The sequence below is a fragment of the Empidonax traillii genome, unplaced genomic scaffold, assembly GCF_003031625.1.
Source record: "Empidonax traillii isolate 1590-97213 ecotype Southwest subspecies unplaced genomic scaffold, ASM303162v1 scaffold2070:size42326, whole genome shotgun sequence".
Taxonomy (NCBI): Eukaryota; Metazoa; Chordata; class Aves; order Passeriformes; family Tyrannidae; genus Empidonax; species Empidonax traillii.
This window is the reverse complement of record NW_020957263.1, coordinates 8,995-33,226: the sequence shown is the minus strand read 5'-3', so window position 1 is coordinate 33,226 and position 24,232 is coordinate 8,995. Positions and strand designations below refer to the sequence as shown.

The following is a 24,232-nucleotide window of genomic DNA, read 5'->3' as shown; positions in this document are numbered from 1 at the left end:
GGTGGGAGTTTGACTAATGACACTGGGGATTGTTTGTGCATTTTTGTACTGCAGTAAGAGGTAGGATGAGGAGCTGTGGGCTCACAGAGGTCACTCTGGCCACATGTGGGTGAGACCATCTAATCCAGCCCTTCTGGAACAATCAGGGACATCGTCAGGTAAGTCAGATTGCTCAGAGCACTGTCCAACCTGATCTTGAATGTTTCCAGGGACCACCTCACTGGGAAATCTGTGCCAGTGCTTCACCATTCTCACTGTAAAAAACTTCTTCCTCTTCGCCTCACCCATGCCCTTCCAGATCCCTTGCTGACCCCTTATCCTTCATCCCTCCAAACCCAGTGGAACCCGTGTGGCTTCTGTGGCAGGAGCCCCTTGGACAGCTTTATCTGTTACTGAAGGACATGGCAAGAAATAAATTAAAACAGATCCAGTTACCGCTACCTTATTTATCGGTGCAAATTCAATCTACAGAGGTGAGTTCCTGGGGGGGATCAAGGCCGTCTCAGGGTCGGGGCTGGGGACGTGCGGACGCCCCGTCGGAGCGCACCGCCCCTGGACCAAATCGGGTTATCGTAGTCGCTATGGGAACAGCGCCGCGGGCGGGGAGCGGGGGCAGCCGGCGGGGAGCGGAGGGAGAAGACGGCGACGGCTCCGCTCAACTTGGGCGAAGCGGCGGCGTCGAGGCGGCGCTGCCCCGGCCGCTCGCTGCCTGAGCGCCGGCGGCGGGACGGGAGCTGTGACCGCGGTAAGGAGGAGAAGGGGACGAGGAGGAGGAGGAAGGGACGCTGCCGGCGGCGGCGGGCGGGGTGCCCTGCGGGACGGAGATGGTGCGAGCGGAGGTGACCGCTGTCTTTGCCGCCAAGAGTCCGGGGTCGGGGTGTCCCCGCTCCCGCCCGTGCCGGCAGTGGGGTGGCGGCCGCCCGGCCCGAGGGGCTTCTGTGCCCGCCGCCCTCCGCCGGGGACAGCGCCGGGACAGCCCCGGGGCTCCGATCCGGCGGGGCGACGGCCACGAGGCGAAGGGAGCAAACTCCGCGTTACCGCATTCAGAAAGTCCTGGGGCTGTGAAGTACGTTCATTTCTTCAAAGTGCCAGCTCAGCTGCAGGTTAGAAAACCCCACAAAGTTTTCATGTTTTGGAAGGACTTTTAAACAAGTGCCGAAGTCTGGCTAAGCCGAGAGGTGCCAGCTCTTTGCCGGGTGACTGTGCCTGTGGAAGTGCTGGACCGAGCCCTAATCGCTCAAAAGCACTGCCGTAAGCCCAGCTGTTATCCCTCGTCAGCAGGGCTAATCCATGCCCCAGTGTAGGTTTAAGCTTGCTGTGCCAGTTTAGAGGGCTTGACTTCAAGCCACGTCCTCCTTCTGGTACCCTCTCCGCTCGCTCCGCGTCCGTCTGTCCGTACAAGCAGCGGGAGCGCTGGTGCCAAAGGTGAGGCGGGACGGGTGGGCAGGGAAGGGGGCCGGGGTGCTCCGACAGCTCTCCGAGGCTGGACTCGGGCACAGCTTCCTATATGGATAAGCACTGGGTAACTGGTTACGTAAAGAACAGGCAGTCGAGGAGGAAAGCTTGGTTTATGCTGCCTTCTGCTTATGACGCTTTTAAAAAGTCTCAGATTAGACACCTGTCCTACTAAGTGTCTTCAGTGGGGAAGTCCAATGTTTAGAGATACCCAGCCAGATACCACTACGATCAGTCAAGATAGCTTTGGAGTTACGGCAGTGCAACTAAGAATAGACCATGCTGTATATCTCTTAAAGCTAACACATTAATTAAAATCTGTCTCAAGACACCAGCGTTCACTGCTTATATGACAGCTCTCTCCGTGCCCATAGCTAGGACATGCACCTACTGCAGGGCAAAAAGCGAGAGCTTTCGCAGAGCTGCTCACAATGCTGTAAGTGATCTTGGCACAGAGAGGCTTAAGTTTTCAAACTGTAAATTTAGATTTCTTCTTTTGTGTGCCAATTTTTAAATGGTGAGTATTTTTAAGTAACTCCTGTCACAAGGATCAAACTTTAACACTGGTCTTGGTATTCTCCAGTACAGAGGAAACTCTCACTAGAGGCTTAGTTCTGCAGTGAACTGAGCCAGAGTGAGACTTTGGGGATCTCCAGTTAATCGTCTTTCTGATAGATACTGTAACTAAGGTTCAGTACTGGTCAGAAATGTAAAGAAGTCTGTTGAAATGGATTCTCACCTTATGATGCAATGAGTTACTCCTGCTTTCACAGAATAATCAGTCCTCAATCTGGATGGAGAATGCATGTCTCACCCACCTGTTTTCGCAGCACTTAGTCTGGTCTACACCACAATTTATGATTAAAAAAGAGCTTCAGAGGACCTGATGAGAGGTGAAATATCCTTTTGGGTCTGAGTTTCAAACTCTTTCTATAATTCTATAGATACAAATATTTACAGTGGATGAGAGTATTAGAAGCTCCAGTCTGTGACATTACTGACCTTTAATAACATTGTGTAGTTACAGTGACAGTAGAATAGAGAAAGATGAGCTACGAAGTTCTCAGAGTTTTAATTCTGAAAATCTTTTTTGTGTTGGAGCCTTCCATCAAATGCTATACTTGCTTTATTGCAGTAATATCTTTTCTTTTTGTGGTCTGTGTTACCTTCTGAACTGTCATTTACATGGCTGAATGAATAGTGAAGAATACTTTAGGTCCCTCTGTCCTGACTGGAAACCTGGCTTTGTAGTTTGCAGAGATCAAAGCAAGATATAGAATTGAAGGTGTGTTTGATCCATCATGGCAAGACCTGAGCAATATATCGGAGTTTTAATAACGAGTTAGGCAAACAGACCAATTCAGTGTGTTTTAACTTCCTGGTTTCTGTAAGTCTAAAAAACACTTTAGAGTAAGCTGTACATGATAGAGTGTTTTTATGGTTGCTACTAGAAACATTAAGGCATGAGTGGGAATTTGGCATGATAATAGCCCTGTTTCTCAACAAATAGAACTCATTTGCTCTGATAAGTAGACAAACTGTAAAATGCTGCTCTGCTTCATAAGCACATTTGAGTAGCACCCACCCTTTTGCTTCTGCAGATAACACAAAGATTATCTTCTGTAGAGAGTCCCAGCCATCAGCAGACCTCCAGGCTATTGAGCCCTTCCTTCACTCTTTCTTTAAGATCTGCAGACTGGATTTTCATCTGGAGTTAATCAACACAGCTCTCATTTATTTCAGTAAGGCAAATCTGTTTTCTATTAGTGCAGCTTTACTATAGATCACAAAGCTGTACCAGTTGACCACCTTTTCTCATAATGTTTTGGCTAGTGATTGAAAAACACCTTTCTCATTCATACCTGAGCTTGGGGTGCAGTTCATGCTGAATTCTTGTTTCTTTACCCCTCTTGCAAGCAAAATGCAGATGTAAAATACATCAGATAAACTTGTTTGCTGAAAGATTGAAGCTCTAAGAATGTATTACAAACTACATAAGAGCTGGGGTGTGAGAGCAGCATTTTTTTTGTGTGTTTTCAATTTTAAAGAGTTTCATTACCAAAAAAAAAAAAAAAATCTTTTGGGGGCCGTGGTATTTCCAGAAGGCCACTCAACATTTCCTTTGGTAGAAATGGTATACCAGTTGTGTTTTCCTTTAGTCTTGCAGCACCCTGTGGTACTCTCTGACTGCCCTCCTGTCGGATTTACCTAGCGGTGATTTTTAAAGTCACTCACCTTCACTAAAGGTTTAGGTGACTTGTAACTCTCTGTGACAATTACACCAGACAAAGAGCCAGCCCATTTCTATTGTGCTGACAATGCAAAGTCTGCTGCAGAAAAGTGCGTGCAGCAATGAGACTGCATGCTGAAGGGCAGCAGGGTTCTCACACATTCTGGAGCACGCTTGTCCCTCAGAAGCAGACCCAGGAGCAGCAGGAGCTGTCAGCCTGTGGCAGGCAGGTCAGACCATGAGCACTGCCCTGCTAGGGGCAGACAAGCATTACCTGGCTTGCAAGAGCCTGCTGGCTGCCACAGTGCCCTGTCACAGCTGTGACACTCTTGGACACTGCTGTGAGGTGCTTTTTGCTGCCCTTAAACACCTGCAGCCATGAAGGCTTGACAGTAAATAATGCTGCATTTAAAGCCTTAGCTTGATCCCCTGCACTTCTGTTATTCAAAACTCCTTGCTGTTTGTAACAGGGTCTTGTGCCTGGATACATTTTAACCACTGGGATTTTTCAGGTTTTTTAGTCCAGAAATAGCTTGTGTCCATCACAACAGGGAATCAGTATGCTTATAAAGCAAAACACAAGTTCTTTGCTGTGGTCTAAAAGTAGACCCCTGAGTGTCCTCAAAAGTCCTCTCTCTCTATTCTGCAGGTCAGAATGAGGAATGCTGCTGTGTTAATATCATGATATTTGCATTGCTTTTAAATTTCTTGATTGAAAAGCTCTCCCTACTGCTTTTCCAGCATTAATTGCCTCGTAGTGTCTCAGACTGAGGTTATAATAATTTCCATTGAGATTACAATTGCATGGCAAGTAGCTGTAAACATCTTAGACTTCCATGTCACTAAACAAGACAGATAGGATGTAGGATTATTTGTAGGATTCTGATAAGGTAAAAGTCTCTGTATGGAGAGGATAATGGTAAGTAATTGCAAGAAAAAAAATAATCGTAGAATATCCTGAGTTAGAAAGAACCCCCAAGGATCACTGAAGTCCAGCTCCTGGTCTCTGTGCAGGACATCCTCAAGAGTTACACCATGTGCCTGACAGTATCATCCAAACGCTTCTTGAACTCTGTCAGCCTTGGTGCTGTGACCACTTCCCTGGGGAGCCTGTTCCAGAGCCCAACCATTCTCTGGTGAAGAATGTTTTCCTAATATCCACACTAAACCTTTGACACAACTTTAGGCCATTCCCTCCAGTCTTGTCACTTCCAGAGAGACGAGATCAGTGTCTGTCCCTCTGCTGCCCCTTGTAAGGAAGGCGTAAACTTCTGTGAGGTCTCCCCTCAGTCTCCTCTTCTCCAGGCTGAACAAACCAGAAAGTGGTGGAGAAGAGAGAACAGGAATTCTTTCACAAAGCTATGGTGGGCTACATAAATAAAATTGAGAAGGTGTTGGCAGCAGTTTCTTAATTAGAAATTGCTAAGTTTCTTTGGAACAGAATTAAAATATCTTTATCCCAAGAGAAATAGAATTTGAGATTCATCTTTGATGCTGTCACTACTTACTGCTACTTCAAGCAGGTATGTCCAGCAGCGTAGCCTTGACCACAATTTCTACCTGAGCAGCTGGTTAAACATTGCATCAGTTAGCATGTACAGAATTCAGAGATGGGTGTAGCCAAACCAACTTTAATATACCGATGAGTTGCAGTCCTGGTAGATATTAGATACCCTTCACTATCTGAAGGACACTGGACTTTCCTGGATAGAGTAATCCAAACTTTACTACAGAAGTAAATAATTTAAAATAAATTTTAATATGCTCCACAGTTTTGCATCATCTCTGTTCCCTGTGACTGCATGTTTTTTAAAAAGTACAGTTATGAGCACAATTTGGGGATGGAGCTTGTCCCACTTATTTTAAAAATAATTTTCATTGTTTGTTACCCTCTGGTAATGTGTGGAATCTGGCATGTGTGGAAAGGGCTAAGTGGGTATCTTGCATGAACAAATTCTGCTCTCTGAGTGTAGTAGTAAGGAATTACTACCCACAAGAAGGGAGGGAAGGCATTTCCCACCTCCTCAGCCCTGTTTGCTGGTATGCTTTTACTGGATGATAGTGGACTTCCTGGGAATCTATCTAAACCCAGCTGAGTGACAATCTTTCTACTGACATCCCTGGACTTTGGATTAGGTTTGTTCCCCCCATAGCCCCCTTAAGACTTCTCCTCCTGCTCTGACACAACTACCACACCCCTAAGGCTCTCGAGAGTCACTGAGGATGGTCAGTAGTACTTCTGGACTGACAGACTGTGAAGGCAAAGACAAACCACTGGAGACTTGTCAAACCAAGAACATACCTTTATAGAGAGTTCAGCTGTATTCTCATTTTTTTCCAGAAATGCACATTTCCCACCCTCTGCCTACTTTTTTTCTTGTCCTTGAGGATGTTGCAATCTGGAAACCAGGAAATGGATCAATGGAAAAGGAATTTTTTTATTCTCAACAGGCCCTGCTGATTGACTCACGTTTTACAGAAAGCAGCCCTGCTGTAACAAGTCTTAGCAAGTGGTGATCTAGCCAACAAGAGCCTGAAGGAGACTGATGTCTGTTGGGTTGTATGAACAGCCTCTTGTTGGCCAAAGAACAGTCAGAGAGAAGGTTAAGGAAACATACTCTCCTTGTTGGAAAAAGAGCTAGGAAAGACTAAAAAAAAAGCTAGGAAGGTAAAAAAACAGATAAGGCATGAGAATGGTGATATTTCTGATGATTCTTTGGTGCATTCTCTGGAACAAGAAGAAATCACCTGGGTAAATATGGGAGAAAGTAGAAAAGTGGAAGATGAGGTGATATTGTACGGAACATGCCCTGAGAAAAGAATGGGAAAACTGCAAAGTACATGAGGAGAAAAACATGGGAATTGCTGAGAGCATAGAGAACAAAAAGGAGTTTTGAAGGAAGGCAAAGCTAATAGGAAACTTTTGTCTGAAAAAGTCTCAGAGGGACTTACTAACAATTGTTAATATTTGAAGCAACCCTCCAGAGGCCGTTGAGAGAAAGCAAGGTATTCCAGACCTCAGCAAGGTAAATGTCAAGGTAAATGTGTGCTTAACTCTGTGAGGTGGTTGGCCAGACTTGCAAACCACAGTGTGAGGAAAAGACTTGCCTTCTAGGCAAAGATCAAGGGTCAATAAGACCAAAGTCTTGAAATCCAGGTCTGTTTCTGGAGTGGAACATACATAAACCCTTTTGAAATGTTGCTTAAATAACACCAGAGGAGTTAATCAGCTGGATTGTGTCACCTCCCAGGATAGCCTCTTACGAAGAATCAGGAGATGGACCAATTGTACAACAGAAAGATGTGTATCCAGCTGGGGCAATGTCTCTTTTTAAAAATAATTTTAATGTGGATGCTTGCAAAGTGTAAATTTATCCTTTTCCCCATTAAGACAGTCAGGCTGTAACTTTTGCCTTGCTTAGTTGTCCATATCCTGCTGACAGTCCTTCCAGTCTTTCCAAATAGGAAAGCCATTTTGAGTCAGTTAATGATTAGCCTGCCTGTGAACTTTAATTTAAAAACAGCAGCCACAATTAATGGAGCCCACAGTGTTTTCTGCAGGCTGCAAAGGACAGTAGTGGGTAGAGTGGTGGCTTGTTGAGCCTGCTAAATAGAGATGGCCACTTGCCAGCTCTCAAAGAGAAGAGATGATGGATGAGAGATGGGGAAGGAAACAATCTCATACAAACAAGATCCCCTTAGGAACAGGCAGCACAAGCTGCCAGTGTGCATGAAATGCTTGCAGGGGATTTTCCTTCATTTGAAAACAGGCCATTTCAGCTGCAGGTGAGGTGCTTTCCTTTCTTTATGTCTCCTGTGGAAGCAGATTTTTTAACGTCAGATGAGTGGAAGCCCCATTCAGGGTCTGTGGCATTCATGTTCCCACACCAAAAGCAAATCTGCCTGTTACCTGTACTTTATGAAAGCTCTGTACCTGGGCAAGGCTCAGGTTCAGCAGGCCTTGCTCAGACAAGGCATCCAAAATATTTTTCTGTTAGCTTCTGCAATAATAGTGCTAGATGAAATGGTTCTCATGCAGAATGCCTTGCTTTGAGAGAGACCTATGAGAAAAAAAACACATAAAGGCAGCAAGAACAGCTCAGAATCACGTGAAAACCAGGGATGTCGAATTAGAGCCCAAGTCTCCTTGCTCTCTTTCCCGGTCTGACCAATAAATTCCCCTCTTGCTCCTCTTATAATGAAACAGCTGGTGAGCTAGGGATAGCGGGAAGGGCACTCTTCAGCCTTCACACTTGTACTGATTGACCCCTAATACCCCTGAAGTTAACAGAGTTAAACCAATGTGAGACCAGGTCATAGTCAGAATAAGCCCAAACTCAGCTAACGCTTTGCTGGTAAAAAGAGAAGGGCATGCTCACATTCATCACATGAAGGTACAAATGGAAATAATAACGGTCCTTTAATTGGTCAGGTCCCTGCAAAAGCTTACAAAATATTGCTGTTGTCATAGAAGCTGAAAAGGAACAGGAGACTTTAAATTATTTACAACAGCTTATGGTCTGTTATGCTCCTTAGTTTTGTTAGCAGAGCTCACCTACGCGGTAAACAAGGGGTGATGAGACCAAGGAAAAGGTCTTCAGTTTTAAAGATCTCCATCCTTATTAGTAATGGTGAGTGGAGGTCACCATGCAGTAAGATCCAGGTACGTGCTGGAATGGTGGGATCATGGAGTTGAAGCTGTCAGCACATCAGTTCCAACCTGAGTGTGTTTGTGCGTCTTGGACAAGTCAGCGGCAGACAGCCAGAGCGCTCTTTGGTGATTTGAGGGCTGTTAAGTGGAGTCACCCTGGCGATAAAAACAAATGCAAGGACCTGCTGCTCCTCCTCTTCCAGAGCACAGAAATGAGACAGGAGCAGGATTACTTCCAGCAGCTGCTGACTGTGGCTGCTGTCACGAGGATAATCATAGCTGATGCTCCAGGGCAAAGCCAGTTACAGCGATCTCTGATGCGTAAGCACTGTGAAGTAGCAGAGGTGTTAATGTTTACACAGTCTCAGGAGACTACCTGCGGCCTTACACACCAAGGTAGCTACATCTGTGACCTGTCGAAGTTTTCAGCCCTTTTATGTCTTCCTTCTGAGGAAACTGGTATTACTTGCTGGGAGAGGTGGGATATAGGATTAGGGAAACTAGTCCTTTGATGCAGTTTGGCAAACTTCCTGATTCTGGAAAAGGCTAAGCATTAGACCCTGAAATAATTTCAGACTTGGGCCTTGTACAGACTATTCAGGGTTTTGGAGCATTTTTCTTTAATGATGTGATGTATTTACATAGTATGAACATTTTTTGAAACAGAATAAGGCTACATTACGACAAGTGATAAAGGCATGAAAGCAACTTTTCCTCACATTGAGGTCAGAATCCTATTGATCATTTCTCATCTAGGGAGTCTGGGAGCTCGTGGCTCTCAGCTCTACTGGGAGTAGTGTGTAGTTATGAGCTTCTGGTGATTTGCATTGTCCCTAAAGGCCCTAGACCCCAATGCGAAAACTTAAATCAAAAGAATATTTTTCTCCATTTTATGTTTGCGTTTGTGTCTGTGTTTCAGTAGTGAGGATTTGCTCAGGCCCTGCAGAATCAGACTCTTTAATCCGTTGCCCTCATGTTAACTTTTGACGCCATGCCCTGATTGGGCTGCTGCCAGGAGTAGCCTTTCTGTAATCCCAGCTGCAATCATTGTTTGTGCCACCCCTTCTCCCTGGGGGCGAATGGAAGGGAGCAACAAGGCACGTAAGTGCACTGTGTGAAGAAACAGATGCTGTTTTGCTCCTGTGCAGGTCCCTAGTGTCTGCTTTGGATTCCATTGTGTTTAAATACAAATACAATAGGTAATAACTTTGTTCCATGCATTGTCCTCCTGAAGGGACAACATGAAGGGATTGGCTGGGTGGGGAGTTAATTCCATCCTTTTCTGAGCTGATTGATTGCTGCAATCTGTTCTGTCTTCTAAGTGCTGGGTAACTCTCCAGAGGTAGAAACCTCTCACTTAAAAGTAATAACACTTTAAACCTTGGTATGCTTGTACTTCCATCTCAGGGCAGCCTCCGTTCCCTTGGTGGTAGTGCTGAAGGAGCAAAGCTGATAGTTGGACTTCAGTCTGTAGAAGGTGGTGTAGCCTCCCCTGCATTCAACAACAAATTTGCTAAATAATTGTTAAAGCTCTGCCTGGCCTTGTAGCTAGTGCCCCTGTGGGTACTACCCAAGTATGGGTGAGCTCTGCTGCTCATGTTACAGCAGTAAACCTATCCAGGTATGTTTGGTGTGAGTGGCAAGGTTTGGGAGTGGTGGTGGGGCTTCAGCAGTGGCTTCTGTGAGAAGCTTCTCCTAGTGTCCAACAAAGCCCAAGCCAGGCTCCAAGGTGCACCCACCACTAGGCAAGGCTGAGCCCATCAGCCCAGGTGGGAGCACCTACGGGACAATAGATTTAAGAAGCAGGGGAGAAAAATAGCAGCTGGGACATAGGAGTAAGAATATGGGAGTGCAACAGCTCTGCAGATCCCAAGGTCAATGCAGAAGGAGGGGGAGGAGGTGCTCCAGGCACCAGAGATTCCCCAGCAGCCCATGGGGAAGGCCATGGTGAGGCAGCTGTGCCCCTGCAGCCCATGGAGGTCCACAGTGGAGCTGATATCCACCTGCAGCCCCTGAGGGACCATACACAAGAGCAGTTGATGCCCAAAGGAGGCTGCGACCCTGTGAGAAGCCCACGCTGGAGCAGGCTCCTGGCAGGACCTGTGGCCTCATGGAGAGAGGAGCCCACACTGGAGCAGGTTTGATGGCAGGCCTTGTGACCACTGGGGGCAACCACGCTGGAGCAGTCTGTTCCTTAAGGACTGCACTCTGTGGAAGGGACACATGCTGGAGCAGTTAATGAAGAACTGTAGCCCGTGGGAAGGATTCACATTGGAGAAGTTCACAGAGGACTGTCTTTCATGGGACAAACCCCATGTTGGAGCAGGGCAAGTGTGAGGAGCCACCCTCTGAGGAGGAAGGAGCTGCAGAAACAACATGTGGTGAACTGACAGCAACCCCATTCCCCATTCCTCTATGTTGCTGGATGGGAGGAGGTAGAGAATTCAGAGTAAAGTAGAGCCCAAGAAGAAGAAAGGGGTGGGAGGAAGGTATTTTTTAATTTTATTTCTCATTATCTTCCTGTGATTTGATTAGTAATAAACTATTTTACCCAAGTTAAGTCTGTTTTGCCCATGACAATAACTGCTGAATGATCTCTCCCTGTCCTTATCTCAGCTCACAAGGCTGTCTCCCCTGTCTAGTTGAAGAGTGACAAAGCAGCTTTGGTGAGCTCTTGGTAGACACTAGGGTCAACCCACCACACAGGTTGCCTATCCTGCCTCCTCTCTAAGGATCTCCTGGCTAGAATGAACCTCCCAGCAATAGTTTGGCTCTATGCATTGATTTTTCACATGTAGGATTGCTGCAAGGTTGTGTCCTCCCATAAGGGTACAGACAGGCAAGCCCTAGCCCCAGCTCTTCTCTGTGGGCAGGAGAAGGCTGTCCCAGCCTAGCCTGGAGGGAGAAAAGTACCCTTGTAACCTGAGTTAAGGTGTAAGAACCGTGACTCATTTTAATTACACAGTGAGTGGAAATTAAGGGGACGATGCCTCTTCACCCTCTGTCTCACCCGCTGCACAGGTTGGCTGCTGTGGGTGAGTTTTCTCAAGGTGTCCAGCACTAATTAGTTCCAAGTGGCTAACGCAGTAGCAATTTTAGGTGAACAACAGACTGAGGGGTTTGTGGGGCAGAATGTTCTCGGCTGAGGTTGTTGATGATGGCACTGTTCTTTTTCTCTCCTTCCCTACCCTCAACCCACTCCCAGGGAAGAACACACAGAGCACTATGTCACTGGCATCCTGGTTCAGGTGGAATGAGCCCCCAAGCCGCATTTCCCAGAGGAGCCCCACAGAAATGGTGGTGGAAACGCTAATGATGGAGCTGAGCTGGCAGATCAAGCAGGCCGAGAAGCAGCAGCGAGAGCGGGAGAATGAATATCGCAAGATCAAGACTGGGGTGGACTACGGCTGGCTGGTCAGCTATCCAAAGCACAGCTACGATATCAGCCCAGGAGAGCGGCTGCAGCTGGAGGATATGTGTACCAAAATACATCCTTCCTACTGTGGGCCTGTCATAGTCAGGTACAGTGAAAGATGTGATGGCACAGACCTTTTCTTTCCCCTTTTCCTCCATATGATATGCAAAGAAGGAGTGAGAGTTGCCAGGACCAACAGAATCAAAACTTGACATCCTGCATCATAAGCCCTGTTGGGACAGTGTCTTTGTGGAAGAAGGGAAATCTAATGTTTAAAGTCAGTTTAACATGACATTATTTCCTGCAAGCTACGAAGTGCCATCTCCCCCTGAGACTGGCTTGAATACTTTAAGCTCCTGAACAGCCAGAGCAGCTTTATCTTGCCCGATGAACAGTCACCATTTCACTACTGTGATGGCTTTTGCTCCAGACTTTAGAATCTTAGAGAAATTGAGGTTGAAAGAGGCCTCTGGAGGTATGTACTTTGACCTCCTACTTGGAGTAGGGCCAACTTCAAAGTTAGATCAGGTTGCTGAGGGCCTTGTCCTGTCCACTGATTAACATCTCCAAGGGTGGAGGTTCCACTGTCTCTGAATAACTCCTGTGGTGTTTATCCACTCTCACTGGAGCCTTCATTCTTTGATTTAAGCTGTCCAGCAGGTCTATTGAGGCACTTGTCCTCAGTGTCCAAATTAGCCAAAAGGTGCTATATTTTTTTCCAGCCTGTGAGCCAGGTATTCCCAGAGAAAGGAGGGACTTGTGTCTCCCTCCTCTGCTCCCTCCACACCCTTGACATGGAGTGGGATGCAAGTGGGGCATGCAGTTGGGTTGAACAACTAAGTGGTGCTTCTGACTTCTGCAGTGTGGACTTAGACACAGCCTCGTGGACTTGCTGTTGAGCCTTTCAAGTGCTAGACATGGGACTGCTGCTTGCCAGCTGAGTGACCTTTTGTGGAAATGCCTTTAGAAACTGAACTAAGTCTGCCTTGGCATCCAAACTGGAAGGAAGAGGTGTGACTCTTTTCCTTTTGAGGTGGCTGCTGTAAGTTAAACCCTTGCTTTTAGCACAGTGCAAGTGAAGAATAGTGACTCTGAAGCCCACCTTAGCCAAAACAAAGTTCTGAAATGGGCCTTTATAATCAAATTTCCCTGTTCCAACATGTTCTTCAGTTGGGATTAGAAGACAGTCCTTGTAGGGGGTCTCAGCACTCTGTAGTCCCTCACTGCATATGCTGACACCTGTTTTCCCTTGAAAAAAGGAATCTACGGTGCTTGAACTACAACTGTAAAAGCACTGAAGTAGCCAGGAATGGATGCCAAAGCTACCTCTCTAGCCTTTATCTTCCCAGGGGCTGAACCTTAGAAGCAAGCTTGGCACAGGCCTTGGACTCTTGAAAGGACAGCCATGGTGTCAGAATCAGAGATCATTCGGTGGCCAAGTTCTCTCCACTGAAAGTTTGCTGGGCAGCACCTCCCTTGTATTTGTATTTGTATAACTCCAAGCTATGCTGTAAACAAGCCACTTCAAATCCCTTGGGGTTCAGAGTTATTTTCACCATCCCGAGGGTCACTGAGCAGGGACTGTCTGGCAAACAGGTTATTTCCATGAGAGCAAGCATCAGCTGCTGGAGCTGGGAGGCCCAAGGTTCATCATCTCCTTCGGAAAAGCATTGAGCTGAGCCACATACAACTTGCTGCTGCTCTGCTATTTTTTAATTTTTAATTTTTATTTTAACTGAAACAGATCACGTAAGATGTGTGATTTCAGTGCAGCTTTTAGTGTTGTTCCCTGTTCAGGATGCAGCATATTGCTGGCAGTAGATAAACATACTCAGCAATGCTGGTGGGCTCTATGTGGGCATGGTCGAAATAGGCTAAAATCATCCTCTTAAAACTCTTACAAATTGCTATTGTAGACTATCATAAGTTGTATTACAGTATGATTCCAGAAGTGGCATGTTTTTGCTCCATACTACAGAATTTACATGGTTAGCAGAGCCACATAAAAAAAATGAGGCCTGCATTACTTTAGTTTGTTCAATTCCGTGTTTGAGAAGGGAAAATCACAGCCAAAAAAAGGGTGGAACTGGATTGAGTCAAAGGTCTGAATGGTCTGATGTGCAGCCTGTATGTGAGAGAGTGGCCAGTAGCATCACTGTCAGGAAAAGAGCAAAGAACAAGGTAAGCAAATCCAATAGTACAGGCATTATTTATAAGCATCCAACTTATTGTGCCTTGTAACTGGCAGACCTTTGGAGCCAGAAGTGGACTTCTTGTCCATAATTGGCTGATGTAGCTTTTTCTTTCAGTGCTTTGTTTAGGTTGTTGGGGTTTTTCTCTTTTTGAACACTCGTAAACTTTTAGCATTTGTGGCACCCTGTGGAAGAGTTCCACTCCCGAACTGCAACTCTGCTGCAAAAAACTGTGTTTTGCTTGTCTTAAACTAGTGTGTCCTAGTTTTACTCAATAATCCTTTCATCTTATGTTGGAAATGTAAACAGTTGACCCCTCTTCTTTTATAACCTTCTAACCAAGAGCTCTGTGATTCCAAGAAATTCTCATTACTGACATGAAAACAAAAAGAACGGGGCTTGCCATGTTAGGAGCTGAAAATGTACAGGAGAAAGAAGGAGCATGCAATTTAATTGAAAGGCAGCCAAAATTGGACAAATTCTCTTCTCAGAAAGTGAGATAAGATGGAGATTTTAGTAACTTCCTCAAAATTCCACACGATGAGTATAACAGGAATTCAACTGAAACCTTTACATTTCCAGTGGAGTACTTTAATAACAAGATCATTGCACCGCTGATGTTTTCTCTTGAATACTCTGTGACTTCCTAGCACGCAGCAACTTCTAGAGAAAAATCTTCCACAAAACCCCTCCATCATCTATGAGCTTGCATTTGGAAATTGAAATGCAGAGTGTGTACCCTACTGAAGCCCTTGGTTCTGACTGAAATAGTAAGCTTGATCCTTTCCCTTCCCTTTTAGACATTTTAAGAGCTGAAGTCCTTTTTGATGTACTTGGCAAACACGTAATACTTAAATAACACAAGTAGCAGGCAATTTGCAAGACTGCAGAGTTTGCTTTGTTTGTGTCATGCAAGGTCTCCTTCTTTGCGAGACTCTGAGCTCAGAGCCAAAGCTAGAAAAAAACATTTTTGTATGAATTGTCAGACATGTCACTTCATTCTCCAAAGGTCTAAATGATTATCCAAATTGTCCTTTTCTGTGGCTACAGTCTCATCTACTGAGAGGTAAAGTTTCTATAACTTTGTTTCTTTAAATGTAGAGGAGGCTGGAAAGGAGCACTTCACAAATAAGAGTTTTTTTTCATATCCAGTTTGCTAATTTTGTATTTCAGGTCAATAGAAACCTCTCTTTTTGAGTCTGTTGGAATTCTGGAGGGATTCAAATGCACTGCAAATACCATCAGATATCTGGAGACTCTGATTCACCTCATGCTAATAAAGCTATTGCATTCAAGAGTAACTTAGCTTTAGGTTACTGGGTTGGAGATCACTGACTATTTAAAATTAAATCCTGGAGCCATTTGAAGGAAATGACAGTGAGGCCTTTGGCACCCGACTGTCATGGTTAAACTGAACAAGTAAACTAGCAGATTACCAATACAAAATGCTAGATTTTGCCATCTTTACTCAGAGCTTTAGCCCTAATCAGAGTTAGTGAAGGTCTCTCCAATTTCTTTCAGTTTCAGCAAAAGTGAAACAGTGGGGTTTTGTCCTTCTCTGCCCAGAGGGAAACAAAAAAACCCTGCTAATGTGGAAACGTAAACCTGCATTTTGGTGACCCAGGTTGTTATTCATACCACAGGCTAAGGACTATAATTTTCAAAGGTTTGTGTATAGGTGAAGCAGCTTTCCTAGTACGCTTGAAGACAAATGACTAAAATCAGAAATGGATTTATTTACAATTATGAGCTTAAGTTTGAGGTGATGTAAGTGTTGCAATTAGTGTGAATGCCATAATTCTTTAGGAGTCAAGGAGCCTTCTCTAGCAAAGCTGTTCACAGTGTTACACTATAACCAGGATTCCTGTTCAAAATATAGATTCAGGAGTCAGCAGCTAATTATTAGCACTAAGCACCCCACGTTTTCTTTGAATTACTAAATCCACTTAGAGCTCCCAGTTCAGACAGGCACTCAGGAATACACTGAACTATAAGCATATTGTTTAAGTCCATGGACTTCCACTGGATTTAACAGGGTTTTAAAGTTCAGGCTGTACTTAGGCAACCCTCTGTACTGGGGACCTACAGAATAACATAGGCAGGTGACAGTGCTTTAAAAGAGCAGTGCCAGTACGAGCCAAGCGCAGACAGATCCTTAAAATCTTAAAGGAAATGGAAGGGTCACACTTTGAAAAGCAAATTTGTTTGAATTGTGATTAAAACGTTGCCTGGACTTGGAAATGTGCTCATCCCTATGTATGCCTGTAGATCTGCCCCGGGCTTCTGTGCTGGTTCAAGGTGAGTTTTGTTGACAGTCATGTGCGTGACTTGCATGATGTCTTACAGGCTACCAGCACTCTCATAGCTTGTGTCACAAGGCAGATAGATAGGTAATGCTTTTATGAGGAATAAGGGAAACCCTGTTGAGGCATTTCTAGACATGGTTGTGCAGTTGCCTAGCTTGAAACTGTTCCATGCAAAAGCATAAGGGTGTTAACCTGTGCTAGAAGATAGGTGAGCACTGTGCAATTTTGTGTGCTAAATTTCACTGAGCAGCTTAGAGTGGAGTTTGTTTCCCAAGATGAAAGCACATATCCCTTGATTCCAGCGGTTTTGCTGGTTTTATGTGTTGTGTGTTCTGTGCAGACAGCAGACCGATGGATATTCCAGCACATCAGCTGGCTTTCATTGATAAGCGGGTAAGATGGCTTTGGTTCCGTGTAGGTGCCTGCAGCAAACATCATCTGTCCTATGATACACAGACTGGTTTAGCTACACCTCAGCCCTCACAGCCTGTCCATCTTTTCTGCTGAGAGATATTTGTGGTGTGCACACATTTTGGACTTCCTACTTGGGCTGTCCCTTACACAGATGTGCTGGTACTGAAGTTAAGTGAGCATTAATAAAGGGGTAAAGTTAGTTCATCCTATTAGGGGACAGAAAAGGCTCCCCTTTCCCTTCTCCAGCGGAATGTGAGTGGCTTTTCATTGGGGGACTAGTAGACAACCTTTTGGATTGTTTTCTCTTTGATTCTTAGACCTGCTCAAATCCCTGTGAAATAGTTTCAGTGTTGGTCCTGAAAAGTCAGAGGTAAATCTTAACCGCAGAGTTCACAAAACTATTCTTGCCTGTGCAAACAGGCAGATAGCTGTGAAGGTAGAAAGTTACTCTGATTCTAGAAACCTATTACAGCTAAATTGGTTGGGAGTGTTATTAGCAACAATAATGCATGAGCATCAGAGCTCTGTGCTCAAGGGGTGAATTTTTTTTTTTTATTTTTTTTTTAAAAATTTGCTGTCAAACCACCCTTTTTCTCTCCTGTTCCCAGAGCCAGTCACTGATATAGTAATAGCCTGACACATGCTGCTATCTGCTCAGGAGCCACAATTCAGCACAGCCTCAAAAACCGAAGGCAGTGATGAGGCCTTTTGGGTGCACAATTGTCAGTAGAAAAAAAAGAGGATGTACTGATATATACAGATATAAAATATGACAGCACCTCTCTTTAAAATACAAGTGGAGATAAAATGATGGAATGACTCATTTAGTTCACCTCTGCAATAAAAATCCTTTGAAGGTGGCTTTCCCTGGTATAACAATAATAATGTTGTGAAGACTTGGGTTTCCATGCCTTCCATCTGCCTATACTTCAAACAGGATAAAAGGAAAATATATATTTATTGGGAAAAATGCATTTTAGGCTCTTTGATAACACAACTGAGGTGCCTCCTCAAAAGGCAGAGAGGATGTTAGCAATGTGCAGCAAATCCCTGTTACTGCTGTTGTGTGCTTACCCTCAGCAAGGTCTAGTCTCTTGCTCTTATAAGCTCTATTCGGCATCACTGTGTAATTACTTATGTACCACTATGAACTACAGTGCCCCAGAGGCTTTTTGCACCCAAATGTTCAAAGTTTACAAGTTTTTGGTGATGGGAGGGAGATTAACAATTCATCCAAAGCGACCGAAATAGTTAAGGGGCATTTTGGTGACTTTGGTAGGTTTTGTGTCAAACTGCTCTAGCTTAATGCTGAAAGGGGCTGGTGACTTCTGCAGACACTGAGTTCCCTCAGCAAGCAATACTGACTGGTGTCTCCACAGCTGGACATGTAGCTGCCAGTACTTGTTGGGAGAGAAAGGCACTGAACTATCTGAGATATAGCACGATGTCAACGTGTATGTCCAGTAATAAGCCTCTGCAGTAAGTCAAAATACATAAATACACAAAAAGTCTTTTTGGTTTCTCTCTGTCTTTCTTTCTGTCCTTATTATCTTGGGTACCCTTAGGCACACTATTAAAAAGTGCAATGCCATATGCACTAAACTGCCTGTTACATTCCTAAGCCTTAGCAAAAAGCCAAGAGGCAATATCTTATGCTATCTACTTTTGCTGTATTAGGCCTATTTAAATACAGTCCTACTGTTTTCCATCCTTGTTAAGTTCTGTTGCAGAAAAATACCGAAATGCTTACAGATCTTATAAACTTTAGCTTCCATGAAGTACAAATACCTGGATTCTAAAGAAGTACTAGTTCAGCTTTCTGTCTGCTTGTAGGTGCATTTTTTATACAAGCGAATATTTATTAGAAGATTACCCATATTACCCTCTATCATAAATGTATGAATGAACAATTAGAATATCTACATGACTGCTGTGTGAGCCTAGGGAGTGGATCCCTCACTCTCCAGGCTTGGGACCAAGTCACCCAACTAAATGTCAGAAATGGCATGTTCTCTTCTTTGCCCGGCCAGTGGCCCACTCAGTGACTTCATGAAAACTGCATCTCATCTTCCTCACCTGCAAAATAAACAGTGGTGATTTTTCACTTCCTTGGTATTAAGCTAGCTTAGTAAATGTCAAAAAAGGCACTGAAGTAATTCACAGTGCCTAATGAACTGAGCCAGTTCATTATCTTACAGAAATCCATTGGAAGATGAAACATCACTCTACTGAAAGTTAAATATTGAAAGACTACCGAACAAAGAAGAGTTTTACTGGATTTTTGTTTGTCTAGTGGCCATTGGGTAACGCTATGGGGAACAAGAATTGGAAAAAGGGGAAGTCTAGTGAGCCTTTCCCTGGTCTACCCTCAGCTTCTGGTAAGCTGCAGTTAAAGGGCTATTTAAGCAAGGATTTGCGTTTGGACAGCCATGTTTAATCAGCACTGATGGGGACGTTTTCCATAAAGTTGTCCAATCATTTTGTTTCTTAGCTATTGATAGCACTGAGTTCTGGTTTAATAGGTGTTGTGTGAAAGAGCACTTCCTTCTGTTTCAAACTTGCCTTCTAGTTTTGTTTAGTTCTCCCAAGTATTTCTTGTGCTTATAAGAAATAGTGATTAATTGCTTCCTTATATTTCATGGCTTGCTTGTGATTTTAGAGGCCTTGAGCATATCTTCATGGCCCCTCCCTGTTGTTGTTCCCTTCAGTCCAGGGAGTTCCATTTAGCAGGAAAGTGCAAGTTCCAAGCTTAGCACAGGGATTTGGCAGCAATCCGTAATTTGATGTTTTTAATCAAAGCTGTGCCTTGACTGCTCTTTCAGATTCCGGCAAGTTGTTGCTGAATATGAACCAGAAGCACAGGAAGTATCCCGGCTCTTCCGGTCTGTCCTGCAGGAAGCTGCTGACAAGATCAAAGAGGAGGAAGAGGCCAAGAAGCTTGCCAGGCAATGGAACACAAAGAACAGAACCAGTCTCTCCTTAGCAACGTTTAAATCTCGGTCCAGGATTTCCCCGTTCATCAGTGATATCAAGACCATCTCCGAGGATGTGGAACGGGGCACTCAGCCCACCAGAAGGGTTTGGAGCATGCCAGAATTTAGGAGCACCAAGGATTTCTGACTCCATACTGAATAAGGTTTTTAGACAGTGATCTTCCAAAATCCCAGCTAACCCTTTTTTAGCTCTACTGTTTCTTCTTTCTTCCAGCTCTCTCTTCCTGCCTATCTCTGTCTTGGAAGCTGTGTCCATAGTAACTGCGGCTGATGCCTGCAGTGGATGATACAATTTATTACCAAACATGGTAGCCTTTCCTTTAATTTAGTAGCTATTGAGTAACCTTAAGGGCAAGGCTCACTTACTATCTCATTTTTATTACTGCTCTTTTGTGGAAAATGAATTAGTTTTGCTATGTCTGTCTTTCCCTTTCCCCTCCAGCCTGGATTTAGTTATCTATAGAAACTTTTGGCTCAAGCTACTGAGAGCTGTTGCCTGGACCAATCTTGCTGAAAGCAAGACAGCCACTTAAATGAGTGAGGTTTGCAGGATCAGGCTTGTGAGGTAAAGCTAGTATCTGATTTGGAACTGAACTTCCTTTTCCAACTAATAGCCTTCCTCAGTGCTACAACAAACTTCACAGGTAACCTCAGCACTGCTCTTGATCCACTTTTTGCTGACAGTTCACAATCCAACCTGTGCAGAAAGAGACCCAAGATTTTTGAGATTAAAGACCAATATTATTCCACAACAACCAGTTTATGCATGTTCGGGTTTCTTGGGTATTTTCTCCTTTGTGCAGGCAGAACCCCCTGAACCTTGCACTTGCAGAGTAGACAGAAATTGAACAACCTGCTATGTAGATATACAGGTGGATACCTCAGAGCTGAGTCAAATGCTGTTGTGGGTCCTCAGTGCTCTGTTGCTGAGGTAAGTGCTCCACCCCACACTTCAGTAATAAATCAGAGGGTTGAAATTAATGTTTAAGGTCAAGCCTGAAAGAGTACTGAGGCAGAGTATCCATGTACAGAGAAGGGTTAAGAGACTCAGCATTCATCCCCAGGGCTCTTTGTACAGCAGCAACAGGTGAGATCATATGAACAGTTTGCTGCTGTGAGTGTCTGAAGGGCTCTGGCAGAGGAGTGTTCTCATGAGAGCTTGAAGAAGCGGGAAAATGCCATTAAGAAAAAGCTGACAGAGCCCTAAGTCACCATCCACAGGGAGACCTCTTACAGGACAGCACACTGTGAAAGTCAGGGGTCCTGAAGAGAACCCAAGGGCTAGAATGCTTTGTGGTGACCAAGGGAAGATGGGGAAGGAAGAGAGGGATTTGGATGTATGACTGGCTTTTGGGGAATCATCCCAGTGGGGTATAGCCTCCTGGAGGACCCTGTAGCTTTGTTGTTCTTTTGTCCGTTTCCAGCTCTTTTCCCTGGGGATCATTGCAACAGCGTGGAGGTTCTACAGCCAAGAGAAAACCCTTTGAAGCTCTGCCAACTCTGTGAAGAATTCCAGTGCATGAAATCTATCCTAGAGTAGAAATGCATGGTTTCTTCCAGAGATGGAGGAAGGCAGAATAAAACAAAGATCAAGATCAAACCCTTAAGAGCTCTCTAAAACTGTGAGATTCTGGCTCTTCCTTTCTTCCCTCTGGGCTATGTAAGATTGAAGACAAGGCTTTCTTACTAGCACCAGGCTGTAGTTTCTTGTCCCTCGGTAAACACTGCTGCCAGCAACCCTCCTAGGGACAGATAGCAGAAGCTCACCTTGGGGCTTCCAAATACAGCATCCAGTTTGGGACAAACTATTTCAACTCTAGGTCAGTGAGGGAGAGTTTAAAGCCTTCCGACAATCAGCTTAGTATTTTTCAGCCGTACGTCCTTGTGAAGTAACGTGATTGTGTATATGAAGTAAAAACAAAGGTTTGAGATACTTAGCATAGCCTTAGCTGTCTAGAAGACGTAGGATCTCTAGCAAGGGATCATCACAATTTTCAGGAAAATTCTTGGGTTTTTTTAATATTTGCAAGCCACTGTATGGTACTGAAGGCCGAGATGATTTCATGAATTTCCTGCTACAGCGCTGTAGTCATTTTATTTGCACTTATGTTCTATTTGACACTTTCAGTATTGACTGTATTGATGCAATGTTTGATGGAGTGCTGGGAGACACGGGACATTTTGACACATTGACATAAAGCTCTTTGTTACAGTACAGTGTCAATAGTGTGCTCACTCTTAAGGAAAATCAGGAGTAAGTAACTTCCCTACACCAATGTACAAAGCCAAGGAAATCACCTGAAGGGTGTTTACACTATCACAGCAGCCTATGATCATGCTGTGCCCTTCATTAACAAACTTCTAGCTAGCAGATACCATTCTCCTGCAAGAGCTAGCAAAGGGAGACAAATCTGACCTTTGGTGAAAACCCTGCTTGTTATGGAGGCCAGGCTGTGGCAGTGCTTGTGACAGCTGTTTTGTTTCAACTTACCCAGCATTTCTAATTCCACAACAAAATGTAATCCAAACTCTTAAACCGTGTCACTCTCTCTGTACTGCTTCTGCAGGTTACATGGGCTCACAGTAGGATCTGATGACAAAGGGATATTCAGACACCAAGCTGTGAGAGTTCTATTCTTACCCTGTGTTATCTAGTACTCTTAAAGGGATAGAAGTACTACCATGTTCACCTGTAGCCAGCCATCTGGAGACTGACTGTGACCTTCTGCATTGTGTGTGCAGCAGCAGGTACTGAAGCAGAGCTGGAGAAGTGGTTTGGACACACGACTGCTGCACTCTGCTTGTGGTGCTCCTTTTCCTTAGGAATGCTGTAGACTGAATCATAAAAGATCCTTTGGCCATGGCATGTAGCAACAACTACCCACTCATGTTTGCCTTGTCCTAATTCCACATTTCTGTGTGGCTAAATTTAGTGTCTCAGTTCAAACCAGGATTGTCCCCACGTACCGTGCTATGGTCCATAGCACTGTGCACACACAGTGGGCAAACAAGATTGCTTTTGGCTGAAGCTAACCCATATGATCCAGGTGGCTCACAGCTCCATAAAGCTGGACTAATGGTGGTCTGAAATAAGCCCTCACAAAAATGTAGAGTGAACATCAGGTCATCACTGATAACTGTCTGACTCTACAGCTCTGCTCCTCCGGGGCTGCACAACTTGCTAGCATAGAAAAACTAAATAAAACATTTCTACACAGCCCTAATGGGACCCTCCGATCTGTTCTTGGCACCTCCCTAGAGCTAGTCCAGTGTTTTAATTCTTTAGGAAGAATAAAAAATGAACTAGCAGCACATCACCATTAACGTACAAGAGGGAACTGAACAAGAATCATCCTAAATCCTCAAAGATTCTCTCAGAACTGAGCAAGGATTTTGATATGAGCTCAGAGCATTGCAGTTGGCCCAATGCTGATAGTGTTGTGCTGCCCAAAGGATACTGTCACACCCAGCAGAAAGGCAGTCCGATACTTGCTATACATTCCAATAAATAATGGCAGCAGCTCAGTTGCACTGCTGGGCTTCCAAGGGCTAACACTTCTCAGAGGCACTACTCACCTGAGGGAGGCTGTGCAGCTCTGCTTCTGGGCCTTCTACAGAGGGGCCTGGTCTGGAGGCTGTGGCAGCCAGCAGGGGTGTGCAATGCAGGAGGTGAGGCTCCTCACCCATGTCGGCACATAGTTCGGGCAGCTGTCACGCCACAGGGAACTGGAGTGAGCTCTGCGGGAAATACCTGTCCGCTGACATTGCACTGTTTATATATTTCATCATGGAACCTTGGAGAATTAAAGCAAAGCTGTGGAATATAAACCAACTGATTTGCACTTGTTGTCTTTAATTAAAGATCTCCTGAAATATAATCTGTCTGCATCTAGCCAAACACAACTGCTGTTCCACTGCCCTGGAAGTGGAGCTCTGTGTGTATCAGAAGAGAAAGGCAAGAACTGTAAAGGTACTTGATCTAAACAAAAAAAACAATCCTCTCTCTACAGGCTACAAATGCAACTGCCCATCTTCCATCTTGCTACCTCTACAAACAGATCTGAAGATACAAGACGATAAATAATCGGGATTAAGCAATTGCAAAGGTCTGAAATTCTCTGAACCTACATAGTTTACAGATACAACATTGAAATCATCAACATGCTTCCAAGCACGTCTCACATTAACCAGTATTACCACAAAATGAGGAGATATAAATGACAAAAGGCATGTTTTGTCTCCAGGTACTTTTGAGTCACTCCATTGATTCCATACCTGATCCTGGGTACTAGAACACCTTAATATCGGCAGATGGCCCCAGATGACTCAGGACTCCCTCTGCTATGCATCATACATGCAAAGGACACGTGTTTAACAAAGGGGAACATTTTTTTTTTCCCCACACAAAGTATTACTGAAGTATGGATTGCATTGCTTGGCACACTCTGGTGATCAGACAGATGAGTGGTTCCAGAAGGGGACTGTGTGAGTACAGCAGGTAAGTAAACCACAGTGGTGTAGATGCAGCCTATAGCACGGGGCTTAAACTACTCCTTGACAGAAGCTGTGGACAAGC

At 44.6% G+C, this 24,232-nt stretch overlaps 1 protein-coding gene across 5 annotated transcripts; it reads left to right on the top strand.

The window, feature by feature from the left end:
- The first annotated feature begins 324 nt into the window (after window positions 1–324).
- RD3 (retinal degeneration 3, GUCY2D regulator) lies at window positions 325–23,534 on the top strand. 5 transcript variants are annotated; one of them, XM_027909341.1, is made up of 3 exons: window positions 325–473; window positions 11,542–11,857; window positions 19,486–23,534. In XM_027909341.1, exons 2-3 carry the CDS (start codon window positions 11,562–11,564, stop codon window positions 19,781–19,783), a joined length of 594 nt encoding a protein of 197 aa, XP_027765142.1. In that variant the 5' UTR covers window positions 325–473; window positions 11,542–11,561; the 3' UTR covers window positions 19,784–23,534. The 5 variants fall into 5 exon arrangements, with proteins under 5 accessions (XP_027765142.1, XP_027765143.1, XP_027765140.1 ...); XM_027909342.1 differs by lacking the exon at window positions 325–473 and adding an exon at window positions 665–745; XM_027909339.1 differs by lacking the exon at window positions 325–473 and adding an exon at window positions 967–1,425.
- The last annotated feature ends 698 nt before the right edge of the window (window positions 23,535–24,232 follow it).

What these genes read in the sequence shown, in the direction of transcription:
- RD3 (XM_027909341.1), top strand. Translation starts at nt 11,562, where the DNA reads ATGTCACTGGCATCCTGGTTCAGGTGGAATGAGCCCCCAAGCCGCATT. An exon ending in TGTGGGCCTGTCATAGTCAG is followed by an intron (nt 11,858 to 19,485) that starts GTACAGTGAAAG and finishes CTGCTCTTTCAG; the next exon opens with ATTCCGGCAAGTTGTTGCTG.